General features: G+C 36.5%; 2 protein-coding genes across 6 annotated transcripts; one reads left to right on the forward strand and one right to left on the reverse strand.

Annotated features, from left to right (window-relative positions):
• Positions 1-3708: 3708 nt before the first annotated feature.
• Positions 3709-8662, forward strand: LOC116209939 (ADP-ribosylation factor-like protein 2). 3 transcript variants are annotated; one of them, XM_031543704.1, is made up of 7 exons: positions 3726-4088; positions 5416-5463; positions 6504-6666; positions 6763-6873; positions 7601-7763; positions 8068-8148; positions 8313-8662. In XM_031543704.1, exons 3-7 carry the CDS (start codon positions 6602-6604, stop codon positions 8448-8450), a joined length of 558 nt encoding a protein of 185 aa, XP_031399564.1. In that variant the 5' UTR covers positions 3726-4088; positions 5416-5463; positions 6504-6601; the 3' UTR covers positions 8451-8662. The 3 variants fall into 3 exon arrangements, with proteins under 3 accessions (XP_031399563.1, XP_031399564.1, XP_031399565.1); XM_031543705.1 differs by having other exon boundaries at positions 5419-5463; XM_031543703.1 differs by lacking the exon at positions 5416-5463 and having other exon boundaries at positions 3709-4088.
• Positions 8139-12102, reverse strand: LOC116209932 (7-methyl-GTP pyrophosphatase). Of its 3 annotated transcripts, XM_031543693.1 has the most exons (9): positions 11958-12092; positions 11774-11848; positions 11602-11676; positions 11055-11138; positions 10629-10698; positions 10454-10545; positions 9488-9529; positions 9216-9296; positions 8139-8935 (listed from the first exon to the last, which is right to left on the reverse strand). In XM_031543693.1, exons 1-9 carry the CDS (start codon positions 11991-11993, stop codon positions 8864-8866), a joined length of 627 nt encoding a protein of 208 aa, XP_031399553.1. In that variant the 5' UTR covers positions 11994-12092; the 3' UTR covers positions 8139-8863. The 3 variants fall into 3 exon arrangements, with proteins under 3 accessions (XP_031399553.1, XP_031399552.1, XP_031399551.1); XM_031543692.1 differs by lacking the exon at positions 8139-8935 and having other exon boundaries at positions 8973-9296; positions 11774-11845; positions 11958-12102; XM_031543691.1 differs by lacking the exon at positions 8139-8935 and having other exon boundaries at positions 8973-9296; positions 11958-12094.
• Between the last annotated feature and the right edge of the window lie 145 nt (positions 12103-12247).

Genomic DNA, 12247 nt, shown 5'->3' on the forward strand with positions numbered 1-12247 from the left:
CATGTTCTTACTTCATGCTGATTAAGCACTCGCATCTCTTGCGAAGGTAGCCTTTGCAATTAATTAATTAGGCATTACCAATTAATTATCACAAAGGTAATCTTTGCTACTAAGGTGTTCGTCAGACAGATCAATTTCTTTATTTTCGGGTCACTTGATATTAAACAATGAAATTATTAGTATAAAATTGAACCTTCAAAATAATTTATCTATCATATATACTTTCATATCTATCTATGTATAAATATATCAACGTTCATTTTTACCTTTTTTAGTAAAATGATAAATATTAATTAAAATTCAAAGTAAGTACATCTAAATAAATTGCTAATTGTAAAGTAAAAAATGTATGTTTGTTTTTAGATATTCAATGAGGATTCTGTAAACGCGGAGTTTATGATTAACTTGCTAAAAAATTATCAATATGTAACTTTTTGCTGGTATAAATTTACATAAAGTGCAAGTCAAAATTTTAAATTTATAAATTCTTTCTCGATTTCATAATAAAAATAAAACACTGGCTTTTTAAAACTAATTTGGAATTAGTTGAGGAAAAACCTAATATAAGCTAGAATGTTTATTATAGAAGAAATTCCCGGTACATCATGTATATGCCCTTCAAATATGAAAGATTACTAAAAATTGTAGGCATATAGAAAAATTGAATTTAACTTTTAAGAAATAGGTTGGTACTTCAGAAAAATAGTACATGATTTTAATCTAAGAATGATTAAACAAGTATATAAAAATAAAATACTTTCTAAGTTATTTTAGGACTTCTATAAACATCGGGATACTAAAATTTTTAAATATTTAGTACTTTGCTTTAGATGCTTAAAACTTTAAAAGTATATTTAAAGAATATAATAACATTCATTATTAAACGTAGTTGGGTACTGAAATTAAAAAATATGCATTATATCTCGTTTAAACATTAGTACATCTCAAGTACGTTGAAATACTAAAAGTACTAAATACGTTGAAACTTGAACAATTAAAATTTTTAATTATTCAGAAATTGTTTCAGACTTTTAGTACTTTATAAGTACGGTGAAATACTTACTTAAGAATACTAACATGGGTTGGTTCGAAATTCATGCCACGATACATACCCAAAAAAATTATTTACCTTACAATTCAACACAATTTGTTTTAGTATTTAGTTGGTATTTAAAATAATGAAATTTTCAAATATTTAGGACTGAGTTCAGACATATTGCTCTGTTTGGATTCATAGTCGAATTTTAAAATCTTACTTTAACTTAATTCTATCCACAACAAAACAAAATTCTATTCACAACAAAATAAAATAACTCATATAAAGTCAAAGGGTGGGTCCCATTTATACAACTCTTTTTTAAAATCAAAATCACATAACTCATACAAAGTCAAAGAATGGGCCTCATACATAACCATTTATACACTCTTTTTCAAAATCAAAATATAATTTTAAAATATTACTTACAAATCAAACGCAGGTATTTTGCATGTCCATATAAACACTAAGGTTGATAAGTAGAAATATTAAATTAATTTAATTTCAGTACTCCGTTTTTTTTCTTTTGTAATATTTTCCCTAAATTTTAGTACTTCGTTAAGTACTTAATAAAATACTAAAATATTTAAATACTAGTTATTTAGCCTGCGTCTTCGGCAGCCATTTAGAATTATAGTAGATCCAAAGATAGACTAAGAAATTGCATATGCTTTTACCATGTTAGGTTTTTAAATAATTAAAGACATGCATTGGGATTTGATCCTACAACTATATCGTGTTGTATATTTGTCAAATGTATTTGCACTGGTAATTCAAAATTTATCAAGAACTTCAGGAATTACAAACTAATAGAAGAGATAGAAAGGGAATAAAAGTGAAATAATGCCCCTGAGATGTACTCTCTAATAATTAGCAAGAATGCACATGCAATTACGTTAATTGATCCATTAAGATTACAATAAAAAACATCAAAAAAAAATTCTGAAAATTCTTTTAGCCTCGCGACTTTGTGTAGGGAATCTCTTTAGTTTGCAAACAAATTGAGACAATTCACAAAATCCACATTATACAAATATTTCATATTCAGTCATATACTTAATTCAAATACAACAAACTCCTCACATGGTCATTAAGATTAAAGCTTCACTCACAATACTAACTTGAAGTGCAACGTCGCAACCATCATTTCCTCAAGACTGTCTCTAAATTAATCGTATACCAATTTTTTTTTCTTGAAATTGAGGAACAACCTCACGGTCCTTATTTCAAAGCAAACCAATTAATTTCATTCAATAAAAAAATGAAAACCCGACAAATTTTATCAAATCCAATCGACTTAAAAAAGCATATGATAACCAGCTTGACGAGGTGCAAGTTATCACCGTAGAACTCGGTTGTGCTCGTGAGCAGGATATTGGCCTCGACGCACTTCGCCAGCCCTAGCATGTTAAGAGCTGCAAGCGCATTAGACTAGTAACACCAAACAAATTGAGGAACAACCCCACAGTCCCTATTTCAAAGCAAATCAATTAATTTAAGTCCACAAAAAAGGATGAAAACCGGACGGATTTTTATCAAATCCAATCAATTTACAAAACCATATGATGACCAGCTTGACGGGGGGATGGGTCCAAATGGTCCGACGGAGGTCATGGTCAACTTGGACGGGATAACAAAGCAGAACGCGATGGTGATGGCAATGCCGACTATGACGCAGAGTAGGCACTGCTCGGAGAATGTGATGGAACAAGAGGGAAAAAGCTAACGTGACAAGTTATTATTAACGAATGGAGGCCTCTCATTGCTCAAGCCCGATGAGTTAGTATTAATATAATATAAATATATTTTACTTTACATCAGACATTTTAACTTTTAATTACTTTTATTTATGGTAAAGTTTAGTACAACTGCAATATGAATCTATACTACACAAAATAACTGACAAGTATGATTCTGTCATAAATCTCAGCACTAAATGAGTTTATTATCGGAAAAACTCAAGTACCAAATGGTATCTAAAATGCTAAAATTTTCAAATATATCAAGGAAGCGTGGATCTTTCTTTATCTTTCAATTATCAAATTATATATATATATATATATATATATATATATTCTTTTTGTTTGGTCACTTGGGGTGAGTTTTTCTGTGGTTTTTACTGGCAATATTTTCTTTTGGTGTATTTTTTTTTATTTAACAATATTTGATGCAATTTCTTTTAGCAATGTTAATGGGTTAATTTCATCGTACAACACAATATTTTTAAAACTATATAGAACATATTGTATTAATTTCACCAAATTGCACGATATTTTGAAATTTTTCATGGTATAGCACGACAACAATTTTCTGTCAATTTACTAATGGAGAGCTGACATGGTCAATGCTTTTCGCCCATGCTTGCACAGCTAGACTTTTTGTGGGCCTTGAAACTCTTCATAGTATAGCATGATACTTTAAAAATTTTCACAATGTAGCACAGTATTAATTTCACCAAATTGCACATTTTATATCACGGGAAGAAGCCAGTAGATCTCACAAAAAGTCCAGCTGTGCAAAGGTGGGTCCACAATATCGGTTAGGTCATCTTTTCAGGAAGAAACTGACAAAAAATTGATGTCGTGATACATAAAAAAAATTTAAAATATCATAAAATTTGATTAAATTAATGCAATATGTGTCATGCACTGAAAATTTTAAAAATATCGTGTTGTAGGATATCCAATTAAAAAAAAAGAAAAGGAAACCGGCTGCTTCCCTTCTCTCTCTCAGTCCCGGTTGCCATCCTCTGATCTCACTCTCGCCTGGCTGAGAGCGGAAGGATTTTCGTGAGATTCAGTAGGAGAACGAGAAAGGCGTGTCGTTATTCAAACGGAGAACGGATTTTCATCTCCGAAGTTGGGTCCCATTTGACCCCAATTCGGCCCCATTGCAGCTCCTTGAACTGCAGGCTGCAGCAGTTTGCCCCAAGGTGGGAGGGGATCACCTTCGTCCGTGTTTCAGTTCCGGATCATCAACTCTTGAGGAGGAATCCAACTCCGAGACAGTCCAAGGACCTAGGAGACCATTCCGACACCTTTTGATTTGATGGGTACGACCCACTCGCCCTTTTTGCTTTTGAAGCGTGAAATTGTCGTTGGCGCTTCAAATAGTGATCCTTGATTCATTATCATTCGCAAAGAAGAGACTTTGTGCTATTGTTGCTGACTCGCTTGCTTCATAAATGATGATTCGAGCCAGTTCTATGGTTGGTTTGATCGGGATAGCATAGCATCGTATACCCACTGTTATGGTCTCTTTTGTAGACCCTTTAGTTCGGATTCCGCCGTTAAATAGTATTTTCATGTGAATACGATTGTGTTTCCGATTGGATTTTTTTTTTTTTTTTTTTTTTTTTGGGGTCTGATGGGAGGACGCTGTATATTTTCTTTGGACACGGTCAAAGCATCTTGCTTTTCTGTTGTTGCTGCTGCTTTGCATAGATGGTGATTGCATCAATTTACTTCTGTGCCTCACCTGTTTTCCTCTTTCATTGAGCTTGTCCTGTTCGTTTATCTTGCTAGTTGCATATACATCTTAGGAGTTGTGCGGTATTCAGTCAGTTTTTCCTGCCAAAACATTTGGACAAATCATTATTCCAGAATTAAGATAACCGTCCGTTAACAGTCTAATCTGTGGTTATAACCTCTTAGCTTAGGATTTACATTGGCCCCCTTATTATGATTAGACTCATCCTCATCAGATAACTGGTGTAAAGCAATGCGACACTGTCTTAGGCTAACCTTAGTTCTGTACAAGTTTGATATGCACTGTCCAGTAGAGCAGATTTCATATTAGCACCAATGTTTCCATTCTATTACATTCACATCGTTTGCATCCTATGTCATTATAGCCCTGTTTAGGTTAGATCTGCATGAGTTCAGGCTATCAGCTAACACTTTGCATACTCTTTACATTAAATTCACAGATCATTATGTGTTTAGCTTTTAGTTAGGCATCGCCTTTGCATGTATTCATTTCCATTTTGATCATGCATTTCATAACTTGTAATCATGAATTGAATGTTTAGATCTATTTATGTAGGCAAATTAGGATTAGGAATTCACACTACTGAGATAGGGCACATGGGGACTTGGAATTCGTTTTGAATGTGATAGAATCCTAAAATCGGACTTAGGCAGAGCAGGTTGAGTCAATAAATAATCTCGGTGTCTATTTCATGTCTCTTAGTAACAATATGTTTCTCTTAGGACCATATCCTTAAATAAGCTATTTGTTGAAGGACCAGTCTCAAATTCCTTAACAGTTTGGTACCACTTTATGGGACCTTGCAAATTCTGAAACTGACTTCCCCCATGCCTTTTAACACTCCCGACACTTACTGAAGTGAAAGCACGGTTATTTTCCTTTCCACTCAGCAGATTGAATCGAAGAGGCAGCGAACAACTTGGGGGATTTTGGTTTGTGTAAGTCCATTCTTCATGCACTAGGCATTCTTATTCTCTGAGTCTAGATGCTAATTAGGTTATATTCCCTTCATTTCAGCTCAGCCTAGGGTCTGTTGTGTTGGGGAAATGAATTAGATTTTGCTGCAAATTTGTTGTTTAGGCATCCTTATGCATTAGGTTAACAAGTAGATTGGGGCTTATTTCAGTTCAGTTCAGCACAGTTTAAGGTTCGGTTTGCTGCTTGAGTTGTAGTTAGAGGATGGATTGGGGGAAGAGGGGACATAAAGGAGAACATGAAAGCGGAGGAAGAGGAGCTATGATCGTAATGTTGACTTACATAATTGTCTCAGTTTTCTGCTAGTTTCCTCTTATATACTTTTCATTTCTCTTACTTTCCTGTGTTGAACAATCCTGAGCTATAAAGAAGGATATCTATGCGAATCTAGATGGTGATTTTTGTTAGGGGTGCAGAGAATTAAATTTAATTTTATGGTCGAATTTCGGGGCAAAATTTCCAATATTGGGTTGCTTTCTGTTTCAATGATAATGTTTAAACAATCAACCTTTGAACAAGTGAACAAAAAATTAGGGTTTTTTTTTTTATCCCTTGAGATTTCGTTGGTAGTGAATAGCCTGATCATTTAAACTCAGGGAGATAAAGTTGAGAGAACTGGTCATCCCATCGATGAATAGTGGATGCCGCAAATTTTCAGGAAATACCATGAATAGTAGAGATAAAAGGGAGGAGATGATGAACAGTGACCGAATGAGCACAGGCCATGCGTCGTCGGCATTTACCAACTTGTGTGCCAATGCACATGAGCCATCGGGCAAAATATGATTGTGTTAGTGGCATAATCTGGGGCAGCGTCAGCTCAAATTGATAGGACTAATTTGAGCAAAACTATAGCATCAAAGTCTGGTGACCCAAATAAGAAATGAATAAGAACGAAAAAGAAAAAGTAGGTAAAGCATGAGGACTAAAAGAATTTATCCATTATGAATTTATGAAAGTCCTCTCCTGGTTCTGTAACTGAAAAGGAGAATGGTTCTTGCAGCTCAATAGAGAGATCAGAAATTCATCAGAAGATCCTTGGACCCGGTTGTTATTTTCGTTCTTGAGCTCACTTGTTGCAAAGAAGGTGGTGGTAGCAGGATGGGTCTACTCAGCATTATCCGGAAGATCAAAAGAAAAGAAAAAGAAATGCGGATTTTGATGGTGTAAGGCTCTCATCTTGCTAGTCTGTCGCGTCCATGCACTTGTGTCTGTGAGGCCATTAATCTGTCGATTTTCACTTTCATGTGAAACAAATGCAGAGGTCTGGACAATTCGGGGAAGACAACGATAGTGATGAAGATCAATGGGGAGGACACCAGCGTCATTAGCCCGACACTCGGCTTCAACATCAAGACCATCTCCTATCAGAAGTAAATTTAACTCTTCTACTTTCGTGATTTTTTTTTTAACTTACTGATTGGATTTCTGAAATGGACTTCTTGAAATTTCAGTGTCTTGCATTGAAGTTCAGTTAAAATAGAATTTGCAAAGGATTTGGTCAGAAGTTGCTTTGTCGATGAATTTACAGTTCAATTGGGCAGTTTGTTGAACATCTTAGGCGATTTGGTCATTTGGGGAACTTGGAAATGGATCAATTCTGTCGAGGAAAATGTGTTTCCTACTTCGATGAGAAACATATCCGAGGAATTTTCAGAACCTTAACATGGAAAGACAGAGTTAACTCTAGAGATCACTGAGGTTAAACTTATTGCAAGATGTGCCATTCGGATAACTTGTTTTGTAAGATTACTCGTGAAATGCCAATTAGTTGCATAATGTTTTCTTTTTTTCTTCCATGGCATTTTTTTTCTTTACCACTATCTGGGTTTGTAAAGTCTCTGTACGAGCTCATAAATTAGAGATACCATTTATAAACATTCTTGCTGTTCCTGTTGCTAGCAATCTTCATGAGTTTTGTCAATTCTCTGACCTTACTCTGCATGTGTTTGCTCTTTAGTGGGAAGTTTCCGTACTAGTTTATATTAAATTTCTGTTGGATATCAAAAACTTTAGCCAACAGGACTAGAGTGAGTTGAAGCTATTACAGCACAAGTCGAATCCCTATTATCTCGCTACCCTATCCGATATGATCTTCAGGTATACCCTTAACATATGGGATGTGGGAGGTCAAAAAACGATCAGATCATACTGGAGGAACTACTTTGAGCAAACAGATGGCCTTGTCTGGGTAGTTGATAGTTCAGATCTCCGAAGGCTAGATGACTGCAGAATGGAATTGCACAATCTTTTAAAGGAAGAGGTATATTCTGTTCTACTTTCTCTATCATAATACGAATATAGCTTAGTGTTGTATTGTCACTCAGGTAAGAGTTACTGCATTTGTTTAATGGATCATTTATTTCAAGAATGGCATATATAAATGAAATTTCTGAGTGTTAATTGGAACTGTATTGTGGAAATTCTCTTTCAAGCAATATCAAGTTCTTTGCTGGATCTTTTCTAAGTAGAAGAACTGACCTTTGTGTGTGTGTGTGTGTGTGTGTGTATACATACATACATATATATATATATATATATATATATATTTGTTTTTCATGTGGCAGAGGTTATCAGGAGCATCTCTTCTCATATTTGCAAATAAGCAGGACATTAAAGGTGCTCTCACTCCATCAGAAATCACAAAAGTAAGCTATCAGACCAAAGGTCTTCGTCTGTGCCATGCCATCAAATATTTGGTATCCGGAGCACAAAAGATGCTTGAAAAATGCTGAATTGACATACATGCTGATCCTCCTTGTATTTTCTTAAATCTGTGCTATCATTTTTGTGTTTATCTTGTTTGTTGCAGGTGCTGAATTTGGAAGCAATGGACAAGAGCAGGCACTGGAATATTGTGGGATGCAGTGCTTACACAGGAGGGGGTCTTCTCGAGGGATTTGATTGGTTGGTTCAGGACATCGCCTCTCATATCTATATGCTTGATTAGCAACCATTGGGTTCACTTGCTCACCATCTGATCCTGTCAACTTCAATATAGAGTGAAATTCTTTAGTCAAATTTGTAATTTGGATCAAAATTGTGTCAGTTTTAGAGTGATCGTGGTGAACTTCAAGGTGTAATGGCTGATTCTGAGCAAAAAGCATCCTGATGAATTTGTACTTACAACTTCAATTGTTTAAAAAAAAAAAATTAAATGCAGAGTTATCCTCCAGAATTCAGATTCTCAATGGCAATTGCCATTTACAGGGCATACGAATGTGTATATATCCCTGTCAGGTAAAATTATTTTTAACTTTTGCCTTTGGCATACAATCGAGCAACTTCAGATGTTGCAAAATTTTCTTATATTTGTGTGTTGTAAAGAAATGCCGAGATTTGTGATGGCGATGACAGAGGGTGTCAGAGAGATTCCTCAATAAGCTGTTCGGTGAGAGCTTTGGAGAGTCCCATTACAGTATCCGCAGCCCCCAACTGCAATAGAGCCATAAGGCCATAACAAGTGACCAAATCAGAGAACAAAATCAAATGATTGGTAGAATCCTGTGATTGTCTTTTGGCTAGTCGACAGACAAAGCTTTCAAGCCAAGCAATCGAATCAGGAATTATTTTGATACAGTAAAAGGAAGTTGCTCAAAAGCGTAGCTGGTTTATCAGTTCATTCTGCAAATTTGTTTTCTCAAAACTGGAAAGCCACTTTCACGCTCCATTGCAGGTTGGTGCGGGGGCAGAGAGAGAGAGAGAGAGAGAGTACCACTTCCTTAACAAACGGAAAAGTCTGAGGATGCTCAAGCTTCAAGCCTCCTGCTACATTGAGAGTGACTCCCTCATCAATCTGAGGGCAAAGAAACACAGTAATAACAAAGATATTTGAGCACATCTTCCCAAGAGGGAAAAATAAGTTGAGATCTACGAGGAGTAGCTACTATTGATCTGAGCTAACCAGGCTGTTGTACTTTTGTGTAATTTTCACAAAACGAAGATGTTTTCAAGGAAGGATGTCTTTCTCTAGCAGTTTTCACTTACCAGGCTATCAATGACCTGAGCTGGAATCTCATAAAAATATACCTGCAAAAAGCAGGCCATTAATCTGAATGCAAGGGAACTAGATATTGACTTACATTTTCCTAAGAGCAAGGAACAGTAAACAAGAGCATCAACTATCGAGACACAAATAGAAAGAGGAAATTCCTGCTATGAATAAGTTTATTCCATTACACGACTACCACCTGCTATACATGGATCGAATAATACATTATGGTAGAACGAGCTCACGGCTTACAAGCACGGAACTACAATGAAGAATTTGCTAGTATAGGCCCCAATGCATTATATATATTATATTGATGACAAAGTAAAAGACAAGCAAATTTGCAGCTTCCACACGAGATGTCGAAAGTTTACAAAGGTAACCACAAATTCTCCCTGTGAGCTTCATCTGATGCCCTTCATTCCATAGCTTTTATATGTGTGCAGGGTGTCCGAACTTTATCCTCTAACTAGTTTATATAATTATGTCTTGCTCTTTCAGCCGTTTGATCTCGTGCCAGGTTAGTAGCCTTGGCTTCTAAAAGCAACTTCACCTTCATGACTGGATAGTACTTGAAAATGGTTGGTAAAATCAGTGCTATAATTAAGCCACCTTCTCTTCATCACTCTTCAACAATCTTTGTTGGTTAATCATGTCGTGAACGGTGGCCGCAAACATGGCATCACATCTCAAATTTAAGTCCAGTCCTTGTTACTTGTCCAATGTGGTAGGGCCAATCCCGTAAGCAATTGTAAAGAGGCCTGAACTTACCTAAGTCTATGGGCCCATGTAGTTTCCATGGACTTAGAGTAGAATTCGTGAGAGTCACTCGTCAATAAGTGTAATATAGACGTCTATCAGCAGGAAATGTGGAACTGTCATGTCTAGTACTTTCACTTTACATTCTGTCTCGGGTATAACTTAAGGGTTGCATGTAACTTTCAGGTTATAGAAGGTAGTACCTCTGCCAGGTCCCATCCCACTTTTCTCATCCCAGTCTTCAGGTTGGTCACACAAACCGATCCTACTACTGCTGCTTGACCCCCAGAGTAACCTGCAAAATGATAGGGCTGTCACAATCAAACCTTCCTTTCACCTATAGCTCGCACTATACTGAACGAAGTCGCCCAATCAGACCTTGAATAAATTCTCGTGCTTCATCCTTACTAGAAGGTTTCTCTCTTATTGTCCCTTCGTACACCACCACCTCAAGAAAATCAATCAACACAACAATCCAAAATAGCTTTCAGTACTATCAACTCATGATATGAGAAACTATATGTTAATAGATACAATTTTGAGGTGTCGAGGAGACGAAAATCAGTTCAACATTATCATATTATGTAGCATGGTTAAGCAAGAGATCAAATGTGATTGGAATATTTATGCACGCGTTCGAGCACTTGTAATGCATGTTGGGTTTTTATTATTATACAATAAAATATTTCTGATGATCCGATATTCATTGGTAAAGGAAGCTCCAAGCATGAGATGATTCATCAAATGTCTGCAGTAAGCTGCCATACAATCAAAGCAAAACGCAAATTACAATAATGTACTTACTGTATCTGCTGTTATTAGAAGTGTTGCATTAGCATCCTCCTTCGAGTGTGCTGTGTTTTGGAGCCTTGAGATGATAGCATCTGCCTAGAACAAAACCATAGTCCAGCTGCAAATCAATGATTGATCTATCTTCTCCACAAACAGGGACAAAAATTCTGGAAGAGGAAAACGTCCTAATACATTCGAAGTGCAGTTTTCTGATAGTTCTCATCCTTTCCTATCATTCGTCAATACATAGGAAACACAAGATATCAAGGGAAAGCATACTCTTTAAGTACACCAAAAAAGACTATTTCATCGATTAAGTTTGAAACCCGAAGAATTCAATTAGCGGTCAGAAGAATTCAAAAAGGCTCACCAAGAAAAACATCTACAATCACTGAAAACTGATTATTGTCTCCTTGCATGCTTCCATACCCATAATTCCCATAAAACTATCCCACAGTATCCGGAATAAATTCATTTACATTACCAAAACCAAGAACTTCATCTTCAAGAAATGCATTTTCAATGGAAAAATGCATCATATACGATAGAAGCTTAATACCTTGGCCTCCGCTAACGCCACGACGAGTTCTTCGGGATTCTCCTTCCGGATAGCTTTCTCATCAATATCTGCAGTCTGAAGCAGACTAAGGCATTGGAGCTCCGACAACGAATGAGATAATCATAATCCAATCGAACAACACCAATCTCTCTCGTTTCAACAACTAACTAACCATGACAGTGAAGTCGTATCCCATTTCAGCTAAAATTTGACGGCGCGCCATGGATTTTGAACCCAGTATTATCTGCTAAACAGGTACACACACACGCGCACATTTGCTCGGGAAAACCGAAAGAAAAGGAAGGGAGACGAAGGGATTCACGGAAGCCATTGGAGAGGGGGGCGAAAGGAAGAACCTTGAGAGGAGGCCGAGGAATCTCGTCGGAAGCCATGGGATTGGATTGGATGCTCTGTCTGTCTGTCTGTCTGTCTGTGTGGGATGGGACAGAGTCCGCTTGCAATTTGCGATTTGCTCCTCTTTCTTCGACAGACACTGTGGTGAGCGGCCATCCCATCCAATTTTGAAAACGGCACGTGACTCGTTTAATTTGCAGATGAGCCCTTCACAAAAATAGAAATTGCATTTTAGTACATGGGTTGGGTGCGCGGGGGTCGGTAATAGATGGCAAGCAATATTAGCCCTGCT

Source organism: Punica granatum, chromosome 6 (assembly GCF_007655135.1).
Source record: "Punica granatum isolate Tunisia-2019 chromosome 6, ASM765513v2, whole genome shotgun sequence".
Taxonomy (NCBI): Eukaryota; Viridiplantae; Streptophyta; class Magnoliopsida; order Myrtales; family Lythraceae; genus Punica; species Punica granatum.

Coding starts and splice junctions, on each gene's coding strand:
- LOC116209939 (XM_031543703.1), top strand. CDS start 6,602: ATGGGTCTACTCAGCATTATCCGGAAGATCAAAAGAAAAGAAAAAGAA. Junction 6,874..7,600: donor AAGACCATCTCCTATCAGAA/GTAAATTTAACT, acceptor TATGATCTTCAG/GTATACCCTTAACATATGGG. Junction 8,149..8,312: donor CTCCATCAGAAATCACAAAA/GTAAGCTATCAG, acceptor TGTTTGTTGCAG/GTGCTGAATTTGGAAGCAAT.
- LOC116209932 (XM_031543691.1), bottom strand. CDS start 11,993: ATGGCTTCCGACGAGATTCCTCGGCCTCCTCTCAAG. Junction 11,139..11,601: donor TGGCGTTAGCGGAGGCCAAG/GTATTAAGCTTC, acceptor GTTTTGTTCTAG/GCAGATGCTATCATCTCAAG. Junction 9,297..9,487: donor CTCAGGTCATTGATAGCCTG/GTAAGTGAAAAC, acceptor CTTTGCCCTCAG/ATTGATGAGGGAGTCACTCT.